The 25,575-nt window shown below is 34.9% G+C and overlaps 1 protein-coding gene across 5 annotated transcripts in view; it reads left to right on the forward strand.

Moving 5' to 3' along the window:
• IPO11 (importin 11) overlaps nucleotides 1-25,575 on the forward strand; it is a 203,759-nt gene that overhangs the window by 73,381 nt on the left and 104,803 nt on the right. For all 5 annotated transcript variants that reach the window (XM_053223347.1, XM_027041178.2, XM_053223350.1 and 2 more), the window contains 10 exons: nucleotides 627-670; nucleotides 2,104-2,194; nucleotides 5,011-5,058; nucleotides 5,864-5,969; nucleotides 8,599-8,725; nucleotides 12,325-12,358; nucleotides 12,670-12,710; nucleotides 14,046-14,162; nucleotides 19,457-19,570; nucleotides 24,860-24,975. In XM_053223347.1, coding sequence (XP_053079322.1) covers nucleotides 627-670; nucleotides 2,104-2,194; nucleotides 5,011-5,058; nucleotides 5,864-5,969; nucleotides 8,599-8,725; nucleotides 12,325-12,358; nucleotides 12,670-12,710; nucleotides 14,046-14,162; nucleotides 19,457-19,570; nucleotides 24,860-24,975 — 838 coding nt within the window. The remainder of the gene's footprint in view (nucleotides 1-626; nucleotides 671-2,103; nucleotides 2,195-5,010; nucleotides 5,059-5,863; nucleotides 5,970-8,598; nucleotides 8,726-12,324; nucleotides 12,359-12,669; nucleotides 12,711-14,045; nucleotides 14,163-19,456; nucleotides 19,571-24,859; nucleotides 24,976-25,575) is intronic.

Below are 25,575 nucleotides of genomic sequence, written 5' to 3' on the forward strand. Positions count from 1 at the left end.
TATGTAAAAATAAATTTATTTCATTTAGAAAATACAGCATTACAGTGTATCCTTTTGTGTTTTTGCTTTTTCTCTTAGCTAAAATCTTCTGTTTCATATTGCTTTCTTTGGGTAGTATATATAGTAATGTAATATGAATCACTGAATTCCTCTATCTGTAAAAGTCCCCTAAAGTATTTTATTTTTTGAAAATTTTTCTTTAAATATTGGGAATTTTTGGAAAATGTGACTATTTTAATTTACAAAACATATTGAAAAAAATTATTGAGATGAAATAATACCAGGATTATAGCTGTTTTTGAATGCTTATACTATGTACAATCGGATGATATCAGATACTTTGAAAGTGACAAACATTTTGAGCTTTCCTGCATACAGAATTTTTAATGAAAGTGCAAATGCTATGTCAGCACTTGATAGGACACTGATATTCACAGATATGATCTGTAGTGTATAATAAATATGTGTAAGGTGTTGTGTTCCCAAGGATTTGCTTTCAGTAAAATGTTTAAAACCACTCATGGAAATAGACTGGTTATTTAAAATCTTGATATTCCAAACCTTGATTTTGGAAACATCATTATTGCATTTCTGGAGAGCATCATTGGTCATATTTTTAATTACAGCAGTGGAAGAAACAGGGGGAGATTCTTGGAAATACAGTTTGAGGGTAAGTATTGATGGAAAGAAAAATTGACAGGAAAATATTGTCAATTTCATGCTTAAAATATTGTGCAAAAATATGCTTAATATTTCTGTAAGTCTTAGTAGAGAATGATGTTCTATTGGTGATTCCAAGCATGAAACTAGACAAATTGAGAGGAAAGTAGTTAATTAAATTATGAATTTTAACCTGAATTTTTTTGTTGTTAAGTTGGGGGTTGGAAACAGAAGTTTTATTTTACAGTCATACTGATTGGAAAATAATTGTCATTGAAGAAACAAATGTTTTTGAAAATGAAAACTGTCTTTTTGGCTGGAATGATTTTTTTCCTCTCCTAAGTATTTCAGTAATTCTAAAGCTTTTTTTGATACATTATTTCTTATACCACCTCGTGTGATTCTCAGAGACCAGCCCACAGTTTTTAATTTTAGAACGCTTTCTAAGCATGCATTATTGGTATGGCCAACATTTGAGAAAATTTTATCAAATGTAGTCCTTGAACTATTTTTTTAATGAAAACTTGTGTTTATATAATTTACATGATTTTTTAATTTTTCTAAAAATGTAAATGTTTTTAGTTATATAAGGTTACATGGAAAACCAGAGAGATTATTAATAAAAAAATTATTAGTGCTTTAAAATTAAAAAAAAATTAACCACTTTAATTTTTTTAAACTTTGTATCCCAAACTTCATTTATTCGTCAACTCATGGCTAGTCTTGTTTCATATAAGTAAACCCCCAACCCTAGTTGGATTATTTTAAAGCAAGTATTTGAGGTGACATATCATTTCATCTGTACATGCTTCAGTATGTATAGAAGATTTCTTTTAAAACATAAAGCATAGTACCTTCAAAATGTGTAATTCTTTCATATCATGAAACATGTAGTGATTCAGTACTTTTAAGAACCAGAAAGAATCATTCTTTTTATATACTTAACATTGACTTCTGTTACTGTTTGTGTCTGTTAAAAGGAATACTATTCTGTGTAGTGAATTGAACTCATGAGTTGTGGTTGTTACTTGTTATGTCATTGCTAAGAAAATTTATAATTTTTAGTGTATTAATTCCTGGGTAGTCCGTTACAGCACTGAATCTGCAAATGAATGTGGCTTCAGATTGCTTTTTTAATTTAAGGAGTTGTTAATTAAAAATGTTATTTTCTCTTTGTAGTTTTACTTTTTGAATACATAATGCTAAATGATTCAAATAGTGAAATAAACAACTTCTATGTTAGGAATCAAATTAAATTTTGATTCCCCCCCACCCCCCCGCAGTATATTTATAAACATTGTAATCTACTTTATGTAAAGATACCAGAAATTGGAAACATTTTTGGAGTTTTAGGATTTTAAGAATGGGTATTCTTTTCTTTATTGTAGAATTAGTACAATATACCATTGTTGTCACTGGAAATTTGGTTTTTTTCCTCTCTAGCCTTGCACTGAAGTACTATTTATAGATATATTCCATGAATATAATCAGACTCTTACTCCTGTACTTCTAGAAATGATGCAAACACTTCAAGGTGAGGTATATTTTATGATACTTTCTCTATTAATGCATGTTGACTTAAAATAGTTTGAATGCCTGCTATGTGCAATGTACTATTTCCTACACCATATAATAGAAATCTGAGAAAGACCCGAATGTGTTCTTTTGTTTTTTCTTTTCTTTTTTTTTTTAAAGTTTATTCATTTTGAGAGAGAGAGAGAATAGGGGAGAGGCAGAGAGGGAGAGGGAGAATCTGTGGGGCTCTAATCCACAAACCATGAGATCATGGCCTGAGCCGAAGTCAGGAGTCAGACACTTCACCAATTGAGCCATCCATGTCTCCCGCAATGTGTTCTTTTCTGTTGGATGGCTTTCAGGACAGAGAACAAGAATGGGCAACTGATGAAGGCAACCTTGAGATAGGCATTGAACATGATAGTTGGATTTTGTTCTCATAAACACACTAGCCTCAGAAGCGAAATAGTGCTTTACATGGTCAAGTGTATTGGATGGGGAAATAGTCTACCTGGAGCGTGCTGTGGAAAGCAGTGGGGAAAAAAGATGAGAGTAACAAATGTTAGGCTCAGAATGGTGGTAGTGGGAATGGAAAGAAGGTAACAGATTTAAGAGAGAATGATGATGCGAAAATTTTGTTATTTGATCTTTGTTTGCAGCTACACAAGTAATTAATTACTTAATTATTAACTGCGATTTATCATTTTTGACTTCTCTGCTATATATTAAATTCTGGAACGAGGGCACTGATCATATCTGTCTTGTTCACACATAATTCCCAGTGCCTAGTACACTCAGTAACTGTTTGTTGATTGACTTTTGGCACCTAATTGACTACTGAGCAAGGGAAAGTGATCAGACATGATCCTGAACTTCAGAATCTTAATGACAGGGAGACAGTTGTTAGTAGTGGTTGGAGATAGAGTTTTCCTTTTGGAGTGTGTGTATAAGGAGGCTTGGGAGAAGAAAAACAAGTTCAAAGACTGAACGCTGAGATTTTCACCTTTAAGCATAGGAAGAGGTGAAGGTCCTACAAAAAAAGCCAGGTAAAAAACTAATGCAAAGATGTAAGAAACGGTATGGGGGTGAATCCTGGATAGAAGAGCATGTTACTAGAAGTGTCCAGTGATGGAAGAAGCAGAAGGCAGTAAAATCCCCTGAGACAAAAGATTATTTGAATTGTTGGGGCAGGAATCACATAGTAAGGGATGAAGGATTGAGTAGATGATGATACAAGGAAATAACAGCAAGAGAAGCTGCCATAGGGAAGGAGATGCCTGATCTTGTTTGTAGTTGTACGAGAGTAGCTCACTTGTCATGCTTTTGTTCTCTCAGAAACCTAATATTTAGTTTTTTTTCCCTTGGTTTATAATTTAAGCAAGAACACTATCAGGTTTTGAATTTGAGTGTTATTGTATTTTCGTATGGATTGATTTCTAAGGTATAGTTATGAACTAAATTCTTAAATATGATGGTATTTAGACTGCTTAAGTTACTTTTTTTTGTTGAGTTGAGAATGTCATTTCCATTTTCACCCATGCATTTATTATTACTTGTTTAAACCACTGTAGTAAAGTGGATAAGTTATTTAGGTTACCCTCTGGTAAGTTGTTGGGTGCTTATAAGGTTTTCAGTGATTACGAAGTTTAGTTTTCTTCCTAGTTGTGGAGCAGTTTGCTTATTTAGGGCTGTATTTATTCCAGCGTATTAGCCTGGTGAGCTTAAGAATTCATACTTAACAGCAGAAGAGTGCTTTGATAAACTCGTTCAAAATCTTTGTATCCTAGAGCAATAGACTTACTAAGTAAACTGCTTTTCATGGCTTAACCATCACACACTCCTTTCTGGACAGTAGTGTGAGACTGCCAACTTTTTAAAAATTTTTTTAATGCTTATTTTTTTATTTTGAGAGAGAGAGTGGGGGAGGGGCAGGGAGAGCGAGGGGAAGAGAGAGAATTCCAAGCGGGCGCCATGCTGTCAGTGCAGAGCTCAGTGTGGGGCTTCAACTCAGAAACCATGGGATCATGACCTGAGCTGAAATCGAGTTGGATGCTTAACCTTAAGACTGAGCCACCCAGGTGCCCCAGAGACTGCCACCTTTTTATTCTGAAGGTTCCACTTTACATGATGGCTCCCTGTTTCTGTTGGCACTTTTCGTTGTGTTGTCGTCCTTTAATACACTGTAATGATCTGACTTAGTTTTTATATTTCGAGATGCTTGTGTGAATAGCCTGTGCTTGGTTTTTTTTTTTTAATGTTTATTTTTTTGAGAGAGAGACACATAGAGTATGGCTGGGGGAGGGACAGAGAGAGGGGGAGTCACAGAATCTGAAGCAGGCTCCAGGTTCTGTCTGAGCTGTGAACAGAGCCCGATAGGGGGCTCGAATCCACAAACCGCGAGATCATGAGCTAAGCTGAAGTCAGATGCTTAACCACTGAGCCACCCAGGTACCCTTGTGCTTGTTCTTTTTAAAAATTTTTCTTTTGTGGGATTCATCTTTTTATTCTTTAAGAGGTTTTTTTTTTAATCAGGGTATAATAAGGTATTATGTGCTAGTTAGCAATTTGTGGCATATACTTTGCTAGAATGTTGCTGACATAACATTTTTCAAATACGTTATAATGATTTTTAAAATTGTAATAAGGTTTTACATCTTGTACCTGTGTTCTCCATGATGATTACAAAACTTAGGCTTTCCATTTACATGTCCATGTATATTTAATATCATGAAATTTTTTGTACTTAACTGAAATGGGAAACTAACAAATTGAGTTGAAATCAAATATCTTTTAAAAATTAGTTTGATTTACTCTTGTTAAAACTTATTTTTACAGGGCCCACTAATGTGGAAGATATGAATGCACTATTAATCAAAGATGCTGGTATGTTAAACTAAAGTGATTTTAAAACATTGATTTCTTGAGTAATAAATATTTGGTATGTCTAGTTTGTGGCAGGTGTTACTCTGGGAGGTTGGGATACAGGGGTACCTACAATTTAGGAACTGTGTGGTGGGGGAGATAAGCAGACCGTTGATTGTAACATAGTACGAGTTGATTAATTCTAAAATAGGTGGCAGTTAAGTAGTACATTGGAAAACCAAAAGGAGTTTTGGTATGCCTAGGGAAAGGCTCCTAAAGAAGTGTAATGTGAGAACACCAGGATCAGTGGGAGTTAGCAAGGGGAGGGGGGGGCCTGTGTGAGAAGAGAGTTCCAGGCAGAAGGAGCAGTATGTACAAAAACTTGAAGAGAAAGGGAGCAAATGCAGTTAAGTTTTGAACTGGGAGTATTTTGGTTTAAACAGAACGGAACATAAAGCCTAACGGTTTGTGCTGAGAGATGAGGATGGAGAGAGGTAGGTATGTAGGGACCAGATCATAAAATATTGTGACCCTTTGGAAGCAGATGTTGCTTTTTAATTTTTATAATTTGATTTGAATAGTTTTAATTGAATGCAATTTTCTGTTTGAAAGCACTAAGGGCTGTTTAGGAAAAAGTGTCTAAAGAAACTTTAATCTTTCTGAAATTGCTATTTAAGTGATTTGTCTGATTAACATTGTAAATTTTCCCTTATTAGTATATTACATGTTTTAAAGTAGTTCCTAAGGATTAGTTTCTTACATAGGATACTTAACATTTGGCCCAACATCTGCAATTAAATTTTTTTTTCTCAAATCTTCTTTGTAGTGTATAATGCTGTTGGATTAGCAGCTTATGAGCTGTTTGACAGTGTTGATTTTGATCAGTGGTTTAAAAACCAACTTCTTCCAGAATTACAAGTCATTCACAATAGGCAAGTATAAAATTTGGTGTTTATGATATACTTATTTTACTTTTTAATTTTCTGATGAAGACAAGACATTAAAATTGCATAAAATTTTTAAAAAGTTATAGTATGACTTAGCTGGTAGTATCAAGTGTAAAAAAAGACGTGCTGTTTACAGCTAAGAAAAATAAAGACACTTATGTTATTTTACTTCACATGTGAATTGTCACAAGTATGAAATGTTTGTTGTTAGATAAGTTACTTTGCAGGAGGAAATTTTATGCAAAGGTAAGGGATGATGGAGGTCGCTGAAATGTAGGAAGAAAATGTGTACAAAAGAAAGCCAGTGGGATACTTAGCATGAGCTGAGCCTGGTGTGAGTAGTAGTCTAGCACACGGGGTAGCCCTGAAAAGTGACTGAGTGTCTTGGGACCACACAGCATGCTGCAAGTCTGGAAGAGGGTAGATAGGATGAAGGGACACCATGGCGGAAAGAATTTGGACACACTTTAGGGCTCTGTTGTGTTGCCTCATTGAGTAGGACAGACCTTTCTGACACTTAGTAGGACTTTTCCCAGTTCTTAGGTTTCATATGCATTTAAGTACTTGACTACTTGATTTTAGGTACCGAGTGACCAAAACGTAAGGGAAAAGGACTCTCATAGTTTCTGTAATTTTTTTCTTCTGCTGATTTATTTCTGTAGATGTGGTGCCTATCAGAATGTGTCGCATGTAGTCTTAGATAGCGTTTTTTAACTACAATAATGAATGAATAGAAGACATCCACGTATGGCTCATTTTATAAATCTTGAGAGCCATAGAACTGTAGAGTTGGAGATGCTTTAAAAGTAATTTTGACAATGGGTGGCTGGGTGGCTCAGTCGGTTAAAGCTTCCATGTTGATTTTGGCTCAGCTCATGATCTCACAGTTCATGAGATCGAGCCAAGCCCCAAGTCAGGCTCTGTGCTGGCACGTGGAGCCTGCTTGGGATTCTGTCTATCCTCTCTCTCTGCTCCTTTCCTGCTTTCGCTTTCTCTTTCTCTAGAAATAAACATTTTTTTAAAAAAGTAATTTTGCCCAATAAGTTGCTATTTATTGGTTGAGTTAATCATTTATTCAGTCATTGAATATTTTCAGTTTGCCATGAATTTGCTATGCCCTGTAAAGTGTGTGGTGAGTAAGATGTATTGTGACTCTGCCCACAGGAAGTTAGTGAACCTTTGATCTAGAGAAAGCTTTCAGTAGAAAGACATATGTGTGCTTTGATTTTCCTTAAAGCCTAGAGGCTATTTACTCTAGATCTGTGTTGTCAGGTACAGTACCTGCTACATATGGCTAATGAGTAGTTGAATTTAATAAAAGTGATGAAATGACTTTAAATTGAAAACCTGGGGAGTGTAAAATATGTATTGATGTTGAAATGATAGTATTTTGGATATATTGAGATAAATAAAAATATGAAAATTTTACTTTTTACTTATTTTAATGTGGGTAATAAAAAATGTAAAATCACATATTTGCTTACATTATATTTCTTCTGGACTGAGCTGATCTAGACCAGTATTTCTCAAACATGCGTATGAATCTGTTGGTGATCTTGTTGAGATACACGTCCTGATATAGGTTATATTTTAGGGTCTGGGTCAGATTGTATGATTCTGTCAAGCTTCCAGGATAATGATGCTGCTGGTCCAGGGACCATATTTTGGGGAATAAACTAACTTCTAATTTTAACTCTGCCCAAAAGTGACTGTGATCTAAGTGAACTTAGAATTTGAACTTTCTGAGCTTCCTTCTCTGTATCCGGAATAGAATGTTGACTGTAGCAGTCTCGGAGATGTCAGTTCAAAATTGATGGTTCAGTGGTTCCTCCATTACACTGTATACAAGTCTTGTTTACTTCCACCTCTGTGACTTCATTTAAACAGTCCCCGTCCCTTGAAATAGCATCTTCTCGATTTTCTACCCAAGTATTATTTAGCTTAAAGGCTATTCAAATCCCATTTCCCCCACCCACTCCTTTCTCTTCCTTTTCTGAAATCCTAGTATATAGCTTTACATTCTTTAATTCTTTTAGGTGAGTTGTAAACGTTTTGAGGGCAGGGAATACTTAACCAACTATTTTTCAACTTTAATGAGCAGTTCTTTCTATGTGCTTGGTCATCTTAAAATTTTATAATTTTCTAAGAAGTGTGGAATCTTCATTAGCTTATTCCATTTATGCACAAAACAGTTATCATCTCGCCACTAAAATTTATATAGTATCAGTAAGAGACTTTATGGGTAGAATTCTTAAACATAATTGTTTATAGCTTTGTGGGTCTTTTTTTCTTGCTTTAAAGAGCCTTCATTTCCTTTAGAAAAGACGATCATAGAGAAAGAAATGGGTATATTGTTACTGAAAATGTTTTACAACTTTAAAAATATCATTTTTGATAATGAGTCACATTCTATGATAGGATACTTAAATTTGAGAGCTTAGGTGGTTTTGTAGTATGTGTACTGTGGTACATTTAGAAGTGGCTTTTAAGTTTTTATATAAACAATACAGATTGCTTCCTTACTATATTTTAAATTTAAATGATAAAATACACTAAATGAAGTATACTTTGTAGAATATTTACCATTTTAATTTCATGATTTTTCCCTATTCAGATATAAGCCATTGCGACGCAGGGTGATTTGGCTCATCGGTCAGTGGATTTCTGTGAAATTCAAGTCTGACTTAAGACCCATGTTATATGAGGCAATTTGTAACTTGCTTCAAGATCAAGACTTAGTGGTATGTTCCTTAAATGTTTTAAGACTATTTTTTATAAGTTTAATTTATGTTAAGCTTCATATTCAGGAATTGTTTATAGATTTCGTATGTTGGTTACCTTTCACTCTTGTAGTTATTCCTTGGCAAGCAGTTTGATTTAAGGGAGGGAAGTTCTTTCATTATTATTTACCCTTATCACGAAGAGTCAGTGAAAAGACATTTAACTAAACTCTAGTTTTGTAGAGTCAGATGACATTTTTTTTTAAAGATTCTTTTTTAGCTTACATATTTTTTTTTCTTATTCAGTATGGATTTTGTCATTCTCATACTTGAGGTACCACCATCTAGTTCATCTTGACTGTTAATTTTTTCTTTGTCTCTCATTTTTGAAGGGATTTTTGGTGTGTGTGTGTGTGTGTGTGTTTTAGCCTTTGGAATTGTTTCCTTTATAATAAGTGTTGACATAATATTCTTTTTTTTGGTAGAGTCAGAGAGGGCACAAGTGGGCAAAGGGCAGAGAGGGAGAGAGAGAATCCCATGAGGGTCAGAGAGAGAGGAAGAGAGAGGGAGAGAAGAGAGGAGAGGCTCACTCAAAGCGAGGCTTTATTTTATGCCCGAGTGAATATATTCATTACTTACTGTACATATTCCTTGTGTTGGGCTTAGACTGGACCCTAGCATAGTCTTGAAAAGATGGAGTCTAGTTGTCTTTTCCTCAGTTTCAAGTTATTTTTATGTAAAAATACGTGATTTTTTTTTTCTGCCCCCGAATTAGGCTGAGGTCTTGTTGAATCATTTCTCAGTATACTCCTTTAAAAATTTTTTTGAACCCATTCTATCAGCCTGTTTTTCAGCAAAAGCTTGGGCCATCTTTTTCTCATTTCCATGTGTGTACATAAGCTACTTTCTGTGGGGGGTGTGTGTGTTTTAGCCATTGGAATTGTTTCCTTTATAGTAAGTGTTGACATAATATTTTTTTTTTTTTTTAAGAGTCAGAGAGGGTCAGAAAAATAATGTTCTGTGAAGGAAAACATAACTAGAAAGGTAAACCTGTCGGCTCTCCTGGGTGGCTCAGTCGGGTGAGCATCCAGCTCTTGGTTTCAGCTCAGGCCATGAACCCAGTGTTGTGGGATCAAGTCCCGGATTGGGCTCTGCACTGTGTGTGGAGCCTGCTTAAGATTCTCTCTTTCTCTATTGCTCTCTCAATTAAAAATAAATAAATAAATAAACCCATTGTAGAAGCTCAATGTATTCCAAAGGCAGATAGAACTGTTATTTGGATTTGTCACTTGGCCATTATCTACTTTGTGTAAATAGTTGGGAATTTACTCTGAATATAATGCTGTAACTATTAAATAGTTTAAACATGGGAACTCACAAGGGAATCCAGTTTTATTTTACCATGTCTAAATTCTTAAAAGTTTATTAATAAAACTGTTTAGATTACTGTTTGCTGGAATGAGTTTACTTTTGTAATACCTTTAAAGTATTTATAGGTTTAAGTTTTTCTTTGCCCAGTTGGAAACATTTGCTCTTTTCTCAGAGGTATCAGACAGAAGACATTAAATGTTTTATGAAAGTGTTACAAAAGGATTAAATTTCACTTAAGTTTTCTTAGGGAAATCGAGAAATTTTTTGAATCTTTTACTCATTTTTGAGGTATCTGTTCAGAAAGAAATAAGAGAAATTTAATTCTGCACTTTAAGAGTGGAACATTAATTACATCGCAATAAGTATTACTGGAGAAAAAGGGTTTCATGGCTGGATAAGTTTGGAAAACACTGGGCTAAATATTCCAGTAGTCCTCTTTGCTTTAGGACTGAGGAGAACCTTTGAAACATACATTTGAATAGTGACTATCCAAGATGACCCATACACTAATATCTAAGGAATACTCTTGGAATGCTGCTGTAGGTTCAGCTTTTGCCCTTTTCCTGTGTATCTTCTGGTGATTTCATCTCAGTTTTACACCTTCTACACTTGTTTGATCCTGCCACCGATATTTTGTTGATACTTCTTAAGACTTTGTTTAGTAAGGTACCAAGTTAAGGTTGCACACTTTGGCCTTCTAGTGTATATAAGATCTTTAATTTCAACTTGTGAGAAATGCTGGCTAATGTGGGAGGATACTCTATACACATATTTATGTACACGGCAGTATACAAACACGTAGTATGTACATATGTATAGATGTGTTCATGTGTGTATATATGCATGTGCTTATATAGATACTGCTGAATCTAAATGTTCTCTGGCTTTCATAATCTACATTATCTTGCTTGAGTGCTTTTACAGGGTTGGGATAGATTTAATCCTGAGCAAGTATGGTTATCTATGTGGCTTCCTAATCTTATAACCACGTCGTCACAAGACTGGCTGCAACAGAGTAGAGATAGTGCAGGTGCACCGGGGGCACCTGGGTGGCTCAGTCAATTAAGCATCTGACTTTGGCTCCGGTCATGATCTCACGGTCCATGAGTTCAGTCAAACCACATTTCGGGCAAGCTCGAGCCACTTCGAGTTCTACGTGGACAGTGTGGAACCTGTATGGAATCCTCTCTCTCTCTCTCTCTCTCTCTCTCTCTCTCTGCCCCTTGTTTACTTGTGCCCCTCCCCCAAAATTAATAAATAAATGAATGAATAACTGAGTTTTAAAAAGGCTAAATCTTTAAAAAAATATATAATGCAGTTACTGGAGAAAGCAACTTCTCAAATAGGACTCCATAAATTTTATAGTATCCAAGGCCACTGGGTGGAGTACATCTCTATCTCTGATAGTTGCCTGACATTTTGACATTGTCATTTGATCTGGGGGAGTATAATGCATATTGAGTGAATTTCTTTCCTTTAGTTGAAACATTTAACTAGATATAGAATTTAGTCATGGCTTGAGTTCATGTTATGTTTTGTGGAAACTCTGGGTATCGTAGCCTGTGCCAGTTTAGCTGACCAAATCCCAGATAACCCTTGAAAGAGAGCGATAGGGATGATGCTATTGTGGTGTGATTTGCCCAGATAACATGCTGACACACAAATTAAGATTTGAAAGTGTCAGGAACCTGTACAAATCTTTGTGTATTTGTGAACTTAGGAATTTAGAAAATCTCAAAATAGATCTTTGGATATTGCATGGATTTTCTGTAATTGTGGTTGCAGATGGGAATGTGTGTTCTTCCTTCTCCCTCCTCTTTCCGTTTTCTCCTCCCTCCCTCTTCACCAAACATCTGCCAGCTTCACCAGCCTCACCCATTTGCCTGTCTCTCATCTGTGATCTCAGCCTTCTCTCCCTGTGTGGCAGCACCTTTGTATTCTTCTCTTAGTCCCACCCTTGTCTCACACTTAGGGCAAATTATCCATTTTCCTGGAAGCACCCCCTGGATTAAAGACTGTTGAAACAAATTATGAGAAACTGAGAAGGGTGGGAATGGACACTAGTTGACTTTTTCAAGTCTTGTTGCAAAATAAGAGGAATATTCTTTTATTTCCAGATGTTAATAACCTCTGTGACTTTAATACTAGCAAAAAGTAAAAGTGATTTGGAATAAATTTCCTGCCATTTGATATTAATGATATTTAGTAGTTTCAGAATTATTAAAATCTCATGATGTACTTTCTTTTAGGTCCGTATCGAAACAGCGACAACACTGAAGTTAAATATCCTTTAAAGAATTTAAAAATACTTCATTGTGATGGGGTGCCTGGCTGGCTGAGACAGTGCAGTGTGTGACTTTTGATCTCAGGGTTGTGAGTTCCAGTCCCATGTTGGGTGTAGAGATTACTTAAAAATAAAATCTTTAAAATAAAAAATACTTCATTGTGAAGAATTTTAACACTTATAAGTAACTTTTTTTGCGAAATTTGTTAGATCGCTTAAAATATAGTTTTTGATTATTATATTTGGGTTTTAAATCTATTTTATTCTGATTAACCTCATACATTCTCAGTATTCCTTAACTGCTCTTTACCTGTTGATGATTTTGAATTTAGAACAGATCAGTTTCTGCCGGTGAGAATATTTTTAAGATTGATCACAATCTGCTATGTCTTTTGCAAATTAAGTGTTATTTTATAAATGAAATTATATGTATGTGATACTTATTGAAGCCAAATTTAAAAGTACATTAAGATCATTTTGGAAGTTTACTACCTTTATTGGTAATTTTTTAATTCATAACTGTTTACTTATATTCTGCTTTTTTTTTTTTTTTTTTAGCTATCTTAACTGTTTTGGAGGTGACTGTTAAACCTTTTTTTTTTTTTTTTTTTTTTTTTACCTTTTTTCCAATTACAAAACATCTAGTAACTTCGTTTTATCTGTGTCTGTTACTTATAGTCCTCCACTATTTCTTTGTGTATATATGCCTGTATCCTGCATTAGATTGTAAATTACTTGAATAGTAGAACACCAAGTCCTACTGGTTCATCTTTTTATTCTTCATTTAATTCCCAAAAGCCCACATGGTGTTTCACTTAACAGGTACTCAGTAAGCACTTGTTAAATATGTTAATAAGACTATGGCAGTAGTATTTATTCTTAGGAAGACTAGGCAAGAAGAAAGTTACATGATAAAGTGTCTGTGTGTACTTCTTGTGGAGGTCGTACATGGACAAACTTGTAGAGAGGATTTTCATTAGGAAAAGAATCATTAGATATTTTGGGATGAAATAAATATGTTTTAGAAATCTGCTTAAAAATGAACTATCTGAAAGATCAGATGTGTGTTTTATTTAAGTATCTGGCATTCTGTGACCTATTAATCCCTACTGTCATTTTGTAATCTAGGCGTTAACAGCCAGAAATGGATATTTGTTTCCTATTTCCTAATAGTAAATATTCGGTCATTCTTTGAATAACAGATATATATCTATGGAAAGTGAGATCTACATGCAGCATATCTTAAGGGCCACATCAGAGAGCTGGTATGCGAGTATACTTATTGGTATTTCTTTTGTTTTAATGAGTAGACTTTGCAAAACAAAGTATCTTGTGATTGGCAACAGGCACACAAGGACACTGACCAGACAACGTTAGCAGCTTAGTTCAGCAGTATAAAATTTAAACGCAAAATTTAGACACGGTTTTCCACTGAAAACATGAGTCACTTTGTGGATGAGTTTAATTCTAAAATGGACCAATTAAGGAACAATAAAAAAAAAAAGAATGCGATTTCTAAACGTTGGCAGCTTGAACAATTTCAGCTTTCTTTAGGTGATGCTGGAGTTCTGGTTGCTGATCTCTTATTTATTGCTTTGACATTATGATTTAATTTTGTTATTTCAGTTTGTGAAGATATTTCTATTTCTCTTATGACCCTTTGTTTTTTTTTCTGTTTACCTGCAGTATTTGGAAACCATGTTCACACTACTTTTTCAGCTGCTGCAGCAAGTTACAGAATGTGACACAAAGATGCATGTTTTGCATGTCCTTTCCTGTGTGATTGAAAGAGTAAATATACAGGTAATTTTGTTGTAAAACATTCAATGTCAGGTGAGTGGAGTATATGTAGGATTGCAGTAATAGCTTTGCTTTATCTACATTGTTTAAAAGTTAACACATTACAATGCTTATAACCTATACGGTTGTGATTTCGCTTATATTGACATGTGTACTCGCATTTTAAAAAAATGACTTGAGAATATTAAAATCTAAAATTAAAAAATTTTAAAATGGGATCAGTAATGTAGAGGGGTTCAGAATGCAGAATTTTATCTGTCTTAGTAGAACCAGTTTATATTTAATAATACTTCTTAAAATTCAGTGTGTTTGAGGACATAGCCACAAGTATGTCAGCAAATGCAGCTATTTTCAGAGATCGGTTATATTTACCTTCAAAATTAAATGTGTTTTGCAGTTTGGTCCACATTATGTTCATGTTTAGCTTAATATAAAAATGATATGTAAAGTTCTCAACAGATATTAAATGTTAAGTTAGTTATTCAGCTTCCCTATGTCTCCTAATTTGTGTGAAAAACTAATAATCCAAGAAACTACCTTATAATTAATTACCCTTGTGGTTTCTCATATCCTAGTTCACCACTCCATATCCTTGTTCGAAAAGTACTGAAGTAAATCTGTGAGTTACTAGGGAAAGATAACTGAATTCATGTCCCCAGATTTGGAGTTTGTTCCTGAGTCTTTGAGTGAGTTCTGATTGCTTGAGCTTGTTCTAAAGTAATTGATGAGAATTGCTATCAATTACTGAATAATACTAAGTTACCAACTTCCGTGCTAAATAATTTGCATATATTTCTCATTTAATCCTCACAAAAACCTTTGGGTGAGGGTTGGAATTTATCATCTCGAACAGTTTGAGATTTTAAGGAACTTGTCAAAGTACATACATCTTGGTGGTATTACCAGCCTTCACAGTCAGCATGCAGCTCCAGCGGCAGTTTTGAGTCACTGTTAATCACTTTGAGCAGATCTGGGTTCGAGTGTCTAAAAATAGTGTTAACCTTACAATTTCCTTAGTGTTTGGGATTCTTATTACATTAGTTACGTTATTTCATTGTGATACTCGTTTATGAAGAATATTGAGAGATTTTGATCATCCAGATAGTTAATTGAGACTCTTTTAAACTCGTTTCAAGTGCTTGTGTCTCCTGTGTCGTTTGGGTAAGGTCTTTAAGTTTGTGTCCTTATGTGTGTATATATATATATTTTTTAATGTTTATTGAGAGAGAGAGAGAGAGCGCGCACGTGCGCGCAGGGGAGGGGTAGAGAGAGAGGGAAACACAGAATCTGAAGCAGGCTCCAGGCTCTGAGCTGTCAGCACAGAGTCTGATGTGGGGCCTGAATTCACGGAATGGTGAGATAATAACTCATGGAGTGGTGAGATAATAATCTGAGCTGAAGTGAGATGCTTAACTAGTCGAGCCACCCAGGTGCTCCATTGTGTCTAAAATAATAAAGATAATTCTGAAATCACTTGACTCACAGGTGTCTTAAGTATGAAATTATTACACATGTGCAGTATGCTTTAGATCATTATACAAATGCAGTAAATTATTGTTCATTAAAAAATTATAGAAACAAGATGTGACCATTTTTTGTAATCTTATTTAGATACCATCTGGCTAATGGAAATGTATTAAAGATTTCTTTCTGTGGAAATGAATTTTCTTACCTACATCCTCCCGAATCTCTAAATCTTTTTAATCCTAGGTTGAAATTCCTCATGCTTAGTAAAATTTAAAGTTTATTTAAATTTAATTAATTTATTTGTAAATTATAAATATTTATTATAATATATTAAAATATAAATATTTATTTATATTTATATTTATAAATAAAATTTATTTATTTATTTTTTTTGAGACAGAGAGTGTGTGCGCAAGTGTGGGGGAATGGCAGAGGGTAGGAGAGAGAGAGAATCCCTGTCAGACTCTGTACTGTCACTGCTGAGCCTCACGCGGGGCTTGAACCCGTGAACCGTGAGATTATGACCTGAGATGAAACCAAGAGTTGGACACTAAATTGACTGAGCTACCCAGGTGTCCCCTCATGCTTAGTAATTTTAAAAGTGCTTTTGTGTTTTTATCCATATGCGCTTTTTAGAACACAGATCGCCTAAGCAACTCAGGTGACTGTGTCACCAGTAAATAGTAAGATAGTAAGATAGAGTTAATCCAGTAGTATTTTGTGTTTTCAGAAATCAGGAAATCATCATGAAAAGTATTCTCAGGCGTCTGATTCTTTAAATTTCCTTTGTTAACCTTTGAACAGTACTACTGCTTATATATCATTCACCTGTCTTTCATAGGCTAAATTTGATTTTTGCCCCTTGGGTTACAGACAGTTTGAGCCATCTTACAACAAACAGTAAGATAACACATAATGGTTTAATTTTGAAGATTCAGTGAAGTGTCACCATTTTTATAATATAATGTACAATTATTTAAAGATTATATTTTCTCTACTTTTTGAAAAAGTAGTTGATAAATTATTCCATTGCGGCAATCCAGTAAATACATAGAAGAAATAGGTAATCATCAGGTTTGGATGTCAGGCAGATAGTCTTTGAACTTCTGCATTTCTGAAGAAAAAGAACAAAATTAAAGGGCCTGTGTGAAATTAAATATTTTATGAAAATTATATCTAAAAGACGTGTCATTGGTACTTACTTTTTAAAGTCCCCATGTATGGAAAACCTTCTTAGAACATTTCTTAGGCTGTCACATACTTGATTTTCAGTAATGTGTTATGAAGGAAAGTGGATACCTCCCTGTATATGATGACTTAACTCATATTCTGTTTTCTTTTCTTTTTGAGTATAGGTGCCAAAAGATGAGTGTATTTGGTGTACTTTTTCATGTCATTTGTGTTAAGCTGATAGTTTAATGTTTTATAGGGTTGTTATTTAGCCCAGTGTCTAGTAAACATTGCTAATACCATGTGATTTTTTAGGTGTTGACCAAATAGTTGATATTGGCCTACCGAAATAGCCCATAGATGGTAATCATTTTCAGGATTGTATATGAGCAATATTTTTCCTTAAGTCTTTTCACTGAAATATTTTGAATGTACAGAAAAGTTACAAGATATCCACACCCATATATCCTTCACCTAGTTCTTTCAGGTTTTAATTTTTACTGAATTTTCTCTTTTTTTAATCTGTGTGCATATACAAATTCTTGTTGTTAAACTCTTTGAACTTTAGTTTCAAGCATCATGGCACTTTGTCCCAGAATATTAGACTTCTCTTCTTAACATAACCATGATTAGACTCAGGAAACTTACATTAATGTAATATTGTTATCTAATATCAAGTCCATATAAGATTTTCTCAGTTTTCCCAATAGCATACTTTTTAACCTCCTCCCTTTCAGCCTCAGGGAACATATTTGGCTCTCCTGTTCTCCCTCTCTTTTCTTAAAGTTTATTTTATTTATTTTGAGAGAGAAAGAGAGTGTGAGCGGAGGGGAAGGGGGGGGGACAGCAAGAGAATCCCAAGCAGGTTCTGTGCTGTCAGTGCCCAGAACATGGGATGAATTGTGAGATCATGCCTGAGCTGAAATCAAGAGTGGGATGCCTAACCTACTGAGCCACCCAGGCTCCCCCTCACTGTTTTTTGATCTCCCGCTCTGCACCCTTGTTTTGGGGGGCTATCTTTTGCAACAGTAACTCTGGGTGATTATTGAAATTCACTTTTGAAGCAATAATTTAAATTTAGAATATCATCAATTCCAGTGTACAGCTACGTTTGGGATGTAAATATTTTCTGACTTTCGAATGTACTCCCTTTGTGCCCCTCCTTGGAAAGTGTTCTCACTTGAATATTAAAACCAAAATTGGTTTATTTTCCATGTCAATAGAACATGCTGTTATACATTGTTTTCAGTTAAGTATGAATGAGCTAGGTACTTTACAACCTGTGTTTTTACGTACTAGTTGGTCTGTTTTATAAGCTAATTGGAGTGATCTCTGAGATAAAGAACACTTAGCAAGATTAAGTGCTCAATAAATAATAGTGTAATTAAAAATTTGAAGATAAGGTGATATATAATAAATAGGCTTGTAATATTTTTTCAGTTTTATTTCGCTTCAATATTTGGGCAAATACTTGTCTTTCGTAACCTTTCTCGCATCCTCAAGGGCAACAGATTCTACACCTTTTTTGCTCCCTGTTTAGTGTGTGGCATTTTGTAAGCAAAAATGGGAATCTCATTTTTCTGGGAGTAATTTTTAGTTTTAATACGTGGGATTGAAATAGCTATTGCTGAAGTTGTGAAGGTCTAGTATTTCTGTTTGTCATGAAGCCTACTCTTCATCAGAGCAATTCCCAATACGATGACCATAAACCAACCGAGACACTGGAGCGCAGTCCAGCTTCAGTGTAGATCCCTTTTATTTTTTAAGAAACTCACTGTCAAGCTGTGCTGTCTCTCAGGGCTTATTTTTAAAGAAATATTTTTATTTTTAATTTTTAAAACTGGTTGGCTTAATCCATGTGGTTTTAAGAATCATATGTTTTAAGAAGGATTTTCTTGGGATGCCTGGGTGGCTCAGTCAGTTAAGCGTCTGACTTCAGCTCAGATCATGATCTCATGGTTTGTGAATTTGAGCCCCGAATCAGGCTCTGTACTCACAGCTCAGAGCCTGGAGCCTGCTTCACACTTTGTGTCTCCCTCTCTCTTTGCCCCCGCCCTGCTCACTCACACTCTGATCTTTGTCTCTTTCTCTCTCTCAAAAATAAATAAACATTAAAAAAAATTTTTTTAAAGGATTTTCTTCTGTGTTTTCATTATACCTCCTGTACACCTTTATCATTATACTTATCTTTTTTCGTTGTAAGGGTTTGTAAGTGTACCTTTACATTCTTTTCTTTCTGGTGCCTTGTCCTCAGGGCCTGTTACTGGAGGATGCCATCAGATAATTGTTGAATGTATGAGTAAATGCTGACTTTTTAAAACAGTGTAATTTCCAGTTAGGTAAGCTGTTTTATTAAAAAAGAACTAGGGTATAATAACATTTTCTGTTAAGCTCTCGATAACTGGTTACATTATGTTGCTTTCCTAAATTTTATTTCATGCAGTAAATTTGGTACTTATTTTAAATTCTTGAAATATAATAACTGTAGAGCTTTATGTCTCTGATTTATTTTTAAAAAGATACATACATAATATATTTCATCTAGAAAATATTAAATATTTCCTTCCTGGGACTTAATAATGTTCTGTCATTGTGTCTTGAAGGAAATTGCCTTCTTTCCTAATACAGTCCTTTTGCTTCCCTTCCTTCTGTTGTGATAGATACGACCGTATGTAGGATGTTTGGTACAGTATTTGCCTCTTCTTTGGAAGCAGAGCGAAGAGCACAATATGTTGAGATGTGCTATTCTGACAACACTTATTCATCTTGTTCAGGTAAGTTAATTTCCAGTTTCTGAATTTAGTATATTTCTTTTTTTTATTGAAGTCTGATTAACATACAGTGTTCTGTTAGCTCCATGTGTACAACAGTTGATCGGACCGTCCTGTACGTTACTCAGTGTTCACCACAAGGGGTGTAGATGCCCCTTGTCACCACACAATGTTATTAGAGTATTATTGACTATATTCCCTGTGCTGTACTTCTCATCTCTGAGGCCTATTTATTATATAAATGGAGTTTTGTACCCGTTAATCCCTTTTTTATATTTCACCGATCCTCTCCCTCACCTCCCCTCTGGCCATCACCAGTTCTCTGTGCTTAAGATTCTGGGTTTTTGCTTTTTTTTTTTTTCTTTTTACAGATTTTTCATTGTTTTCATGTGCTTTATTTTAATGGTAGTGAAAGGCCTCCCAGTTATGTCTTTTTCATGAATTATCTTAAACAGTTTTAAAAACTACTTTTGTGTGTTGGCTTTGGACATTTTTTGACATGTAGGAAATACTCTCTCCTTTTTAAAGACATTTCATTCATTAGATGAAGTGGTCTCTCATGGTGATAGACTCATGATTTGTGCAGTCTGTTATACTTTCCATGCACTTTGCTTGGTATCCAGAGCTTTTCTGTATAAATTTGCTCTTCATTTTCACCCTTTTTTTGTGATCTAACATCAAAATTTTAGTCTTTCATAAATTGAGAAGGTAGACAATCAGGTGAGTTACTTTTGAGGGAAGGAGTGAATATGGTTTTCGTCCTCGTGACTTTGAGATGTCAGGGTTGTGCAGCAGGTAGAGAGGAATCTCAGATTTCAGAGAGTGATGAACAGGCTGTAGTTGTCATTTGAACTATTACAGTGACTTACAGTCTGACGGCGAGAGGACAGAAAGGTAAGATTTTAATGCCAAATCTAATATCTGCATCCAGGTATGCTCAACTGAGTTTTACTGGCCTTGCCCCAAATTGTGATAGATTGTCCAATGGAGAGAGCTCTGAGTTGATAGTCACTACTCTTCATTTTTTGAATAAGTTAAAAATAGGGGGGGAAAAACACGTGAACACGAGTTTGTAAAAAACCTTTCTCAGACATCCTTTTTTTGAAATGCAATTTTTTTTCTTTCAGTAAACCTTACGGATGAGTTTTATAGTTAAAAAATCCTACCTAAGGCAGTTTCAAATAAATGAATAGTGATACAAAATTCCTGTAAAAGCACCTTCTTTTTAATAAGTGTCTCATGTGGCATCTCTTCTTATCTACTATTTAATTGTTGTGATCTCTTGCGAAGATTATGTCCCTTTTATAGAAAAGGATACAAAGGTTAGGATAAGGTTACTGACTGTCCTGAGATTGCCCTCAGAAATAACAGAACAAACTGTGATCCCACCTCTTTTGTGTTACATCTTTGCCAAAATGTGTTCTTATTAGATTCCTTTTGAGAGTTTTGTGAGGGAGGTGTGAAAAAACCCAGCTTCTCTGTCTCCTTAGGTAGGATTACCTCAGGAAGTCTGAGGAAGCCACAGTAACCTGCTCGGAATGTTTGGAGAGGATAGGGCCTTTTCCTTCCTTTGTGACCCTTCTGCCCTCTGTATTTGTTTAGGCCAGAGGTGCAGGGTTCCAGCCAAGTGCTCATCGCCTTCTTGGAGAAAGCATACGACGTTTAATATAAAGTTGAGACTATAGCATAAAATGTGTTTTTCAGTCATTTGAGAAAATTATACTAAGGGTTATTGTTAAGGTTCATTTTATAGAAAACACTGCCATCTTTGGGCTTTTCAGATTTGAGAGGGAGATAATAGTTTATTTGTATGTTTTTGTTTTCATTTTTTAAGCTCTGGGAACCCAGACTAGTAGTCTCTGATTGAAGAGATCATCTCTTGATCCTTGATTGCCTGCTTTTGTTATTATTTTTTAAGTTGTGAAAAATTTGAAGCATACACAAAAGGAAGAACAATATAATCAGTCTTTAGGTAACTATCACCCAACTTCAAGAATCATCAACATTTTGTCAATATAAATGTAGGGCACTAAAAAAGCTAATTGGGGGGTTCCTGTGTGGCTCAGTTGGTTAAGTGTCTGACTCTTGATCTCAGCTCAGGTCTTGATCTCCGGGTCATGAGTTCATGCCCTGCACTGGGCTGCAGGCTGGACCAGAAGCCTACTTAAAAAAACAAACAAAAAAAACAAAAACGCTAATGGAGAGAGTTGAAAATGTATGGGGAACTTACATTTACAGTAGTAAATTGCGCATTTTTCCTTTTGGATATAACCTAGCTGGGTAGTTTTGTAGGGGAACCATCCTTGTTTTTGATGTCTTTTCTTAGTAAAAGATCTTTCATTTTCCTGTCTCTTGCATGTTACATCTCCCTTTTTTTTAATGTATCCCTGCTTTTCATTACCGGGTATCTCCTTGTCTTGAGATAATTTGTTTTACGTTATCAGAGAATCAAACGGGACCACTTGTTTGTGGACTTGGATGAGATCTTGGCATCATGCTGCTTTGTAAAACTCTAGAGGCCCTCTTAGTTTTAATACCTGACCTTGAACTCACTCTTCCCAAAGTACGGTGCTACAAGTTCCTGTGTCTTTTGGAGTTTCTGTGATGTAAATCAAGTTGCTTCTTGACCTTTTCTTACAGCTGGCTTTGAGCTTGGTTTTCTAAGTTTGCTAAGTTACTGCTTGTCTTTTCAGTCCTTATCTTTTCTTACGTTATCTTTGTACTTATGGTTATGGATCTTTTAAACACATCCTCCTATATTCTTTAAGTGGATCCTGGCAGAGAAGAGTAGTAAATGCATGCGTTAAATCTGTCCGCTTCCTCCAGATTTTAACATTGTGATTAATAATACTGAGTTGTATGGTGTGGCCGGAGCATAGTACAGAACATGGTTATAGGGGCCTGGTCAGGAAGGCCACAAGAACATCTCTTCAAGTTCAGAGCAAGAAGTGTTAACATTTTTATTTTAGTAAGGTAATCAGGGTGCCAGTGGAGACAGGGTTTGGAATGGAGTAAAACTAAGGCCAGGGAAAGTGGTTGGTACGTTTTCTGTTAACCATGAAAATAGATGATGCAGATCTGAAGTAAAATGCATGGAAAGAAGGGGAAAGATTTGAAAAATAGTAGAATAAAGGATTGTTGAGATGTGGGGTGAGTAGGAACAGGAACTAGGAGGAGGATGTGAGACTGTTTACCACTAAATAGGTAGTCGTACAGGTCACTTGAGTTTGGAAAGGCCGGACAGGAGCTTTTTTTTAGGAAGACAGTGAATTGGTTCAGTGGTCACCTTAAGAGTTTGAGATGACTTCTGGGTGATGATGTCCTGTACTTATTCAGTGTCTGGAGTTCAGAGATCTGTGTTTGGAGATAATATTTTGGGACATTTTCCACATGCACATGGCACAGGAGAAGGCAGTCAAATACGTTATCCTGTGAAATGCCAATATTTAGGGGGTTTTATTCTTTTTTCCCCTTAACCTAAAAAATAATAATAACCTTATAAATTCACTGACTGTTGCAAAGATAGTACAGAGTACCCTTCACCTCATTTTCCCTTCTGTCTTATGTAATTATTATACAATAAGATTTCTGCCTCTTGAAGCATTTCTGATCATTTTAATAACTAATGAATTTAATTTTGAGCTTTCATACTGTTGTAGAAAATGTGTTGTTGTGATTTTTTCATAATGTTGTAGACAATGTCTTGTAGTTATGACTGTGGGCCGAGAGAATGTTCACATTTATTTAAAGTTGTATATCTGGGATTGCATACATTCTTCAGGCCATTAGACTACAAAGGTAAATGTCTTCAGGCTTTGACCGAGAGTCTTACATGTTTAGCAGAGGCTTTAGTTTTGCGAAAGCTAGCATCTCATGCTTCTTGGGATGTGCACTAAGTAAGTAGATAGATTTTAATTTTTCTAGGAAATTTTAAGTCTGCTTAATAATCAAAATGAACTTGACTAGTTTATCTTAATGTTCCTTTTCTTTTGTTGTTGTATTAAAGATTGAACTACAGAGAGTGAAATTGAACTTCATTTTAAGACACAGTATACTACTTTATTAAGTGTGACATTTTAATAACTATCTTCCTTTAAAAAGATCTTTAATAAGGTCTTTCAACTGATTTTTAGTTTTAGAAAGAACCAAACTTACTTAAGGATAAGCTTTATGCATTTCCATTTAGGTATCTGTCCCACTAATAAAGATTGAACTCAGTATATATATGGCATCAGAAGATGTATACATAAAGATTTTGTTTTGCTTAACAGAAGATGTATACATACAGATTTTGTTTTGCTTAACAGATTTTGTTTAGCTATTGATATTTGAATTACTTCCTAAATGAGGAGATGTTTGATATTTATTAGTTTCCTTTCTGTGTTTGTCAGATTACAGAGATTATTATGGATTAAAAATTGGCTTCTTATCCTTTATGTTTCCTTTCAGAGTGCTTGGACTTAGTGTGATACACTGAGTCAATCTCCATAAAACAATAATTAGGTAAACTAGAATTTTAGATAAACCCCCCTCTTCTTCCTCCATTTTTTGGGCCATTAAAAATATTAGCAAAAATTGTTCATTAAAAAAATTTTGTGCATTTTTTTTAAAACAAAGCTTAAGAAAAAAATAATTTTTACATTCTTTCAGCATCCTTTCCCCTTTCCTGTATTTAATTAGTGTTAATTTTTTCTGTATACTCCAAAGAAACATTTTTATGTGTATATCTCTTTGCATGTGGTAGGTATGTTTAAAAATTCTTGGGTTTTTGCAGTTGTTATATACACACTTCTTCATCTTTTAAATCCAGTTTGTAATTATTTTTGAGATTGTTTTTATTCCATGCCTAATACTTTTTCATTGGCTAGTCACTATTCTGGAATATGAATGTACTATGATGTAATTATCTTACTAATGAACATTTTGATTGGGTTCATTTTAGATTACTTAGGTGAGATAATTTATGGAATTTAATATAGCAGTGTTAGTACCACTTTAGTAGTCAGAGGGGAAGATACATATGGAACCTCTTAAAACAGATGTTTATACCATTGGTGTATATGATTCTACTACCCCTGGGCAATTGAATAGTATTTTTTTGCTACTTGCTGTTCAATTGTAAACAGAACTAACCTTGTTTTAGTAGTGCTTATAGTTAGGACCATCCCAGAAAATCTGATGGATTTATTTTTTATCAGCTCATTTTAGGACATTTTTATACGATAGGTTATTTTTTGGTGGGGGTGGGATCTTAGAGTGTCTTACGTTAAGTTTTATTTATACTTCCCTTAGGGATTAGGAGCAGACAGCAAGAACCTGTACCCTTTCCTGCTCCCAGTTATCCAACTGAGTACAGATGTTTCCCAGCCTCCACATGTTTATCTTCTGGAAGATGGTTTAGAATTATGGTAAGAGGAAAAATTTGATTCCCTGGATTTTTTTTTTTTTTTCCTGGCCTTCCCTACTCTCATGCCAATAAAGCAAAGGTCATGTAACAGGCCTTAAAAACCCAGTATTTAAAAACAGAAACATAAAACCATTTTCCCTGAATTGGGTAACATCATAGTTCCATCTATTCTTGGCAGCTGTCGCTCAGTATAGGCTCATAGTAGTCAAAGTTGAAAGGGGAAATTTCAGTAACGACTCAGCTGCCTTTAACCTTTGGAATTTGAAATGTAAAATGGGGAGAGTTCAATAAAACTTCAAAACTAAAAATGACTTAAAACTTGCAGCCTGTTAAATGAGATGTTTTGGGGGATGTTGAGTCATTTTTCAGCCTCTTGCTACTTCACCTATTACATACTCAGATAATATATCTCAGCCCCAAATGCTGAGGCTTCTTGGTCTTGACTAATTATTTTGCCAAGTGAGTAGTGTGTCGTGTTAAAAGTTAAAAACGAAAAACTCTGTTTCTGAGGCAGCTCACTGCTGCAGACCTTTATTGACTGCCCACTGTGTAAGGAACTGTGCTAGAAAATCCTTCAGCTTTACTAAGCTTATCTTACTGA

The sequence above is a fragment of the Acinonyx jubatus genome, chromosome A1, assembly GCF_027475565.1.
Source record: "Acinonyx jubatus isolate Ajub_Pintada_27869175 chromosome A1, VMU_Ajub_asm_v1.0, whole genome shotgun sequence".
In the NCBI taxonomy this organism is placed as follows: domain Eukaryota; kingdom Metazoa; phylum Chordata; class Mammalia; order Carnivora; family Felidae; genus Acinonyx; species Acinonyx jubatus.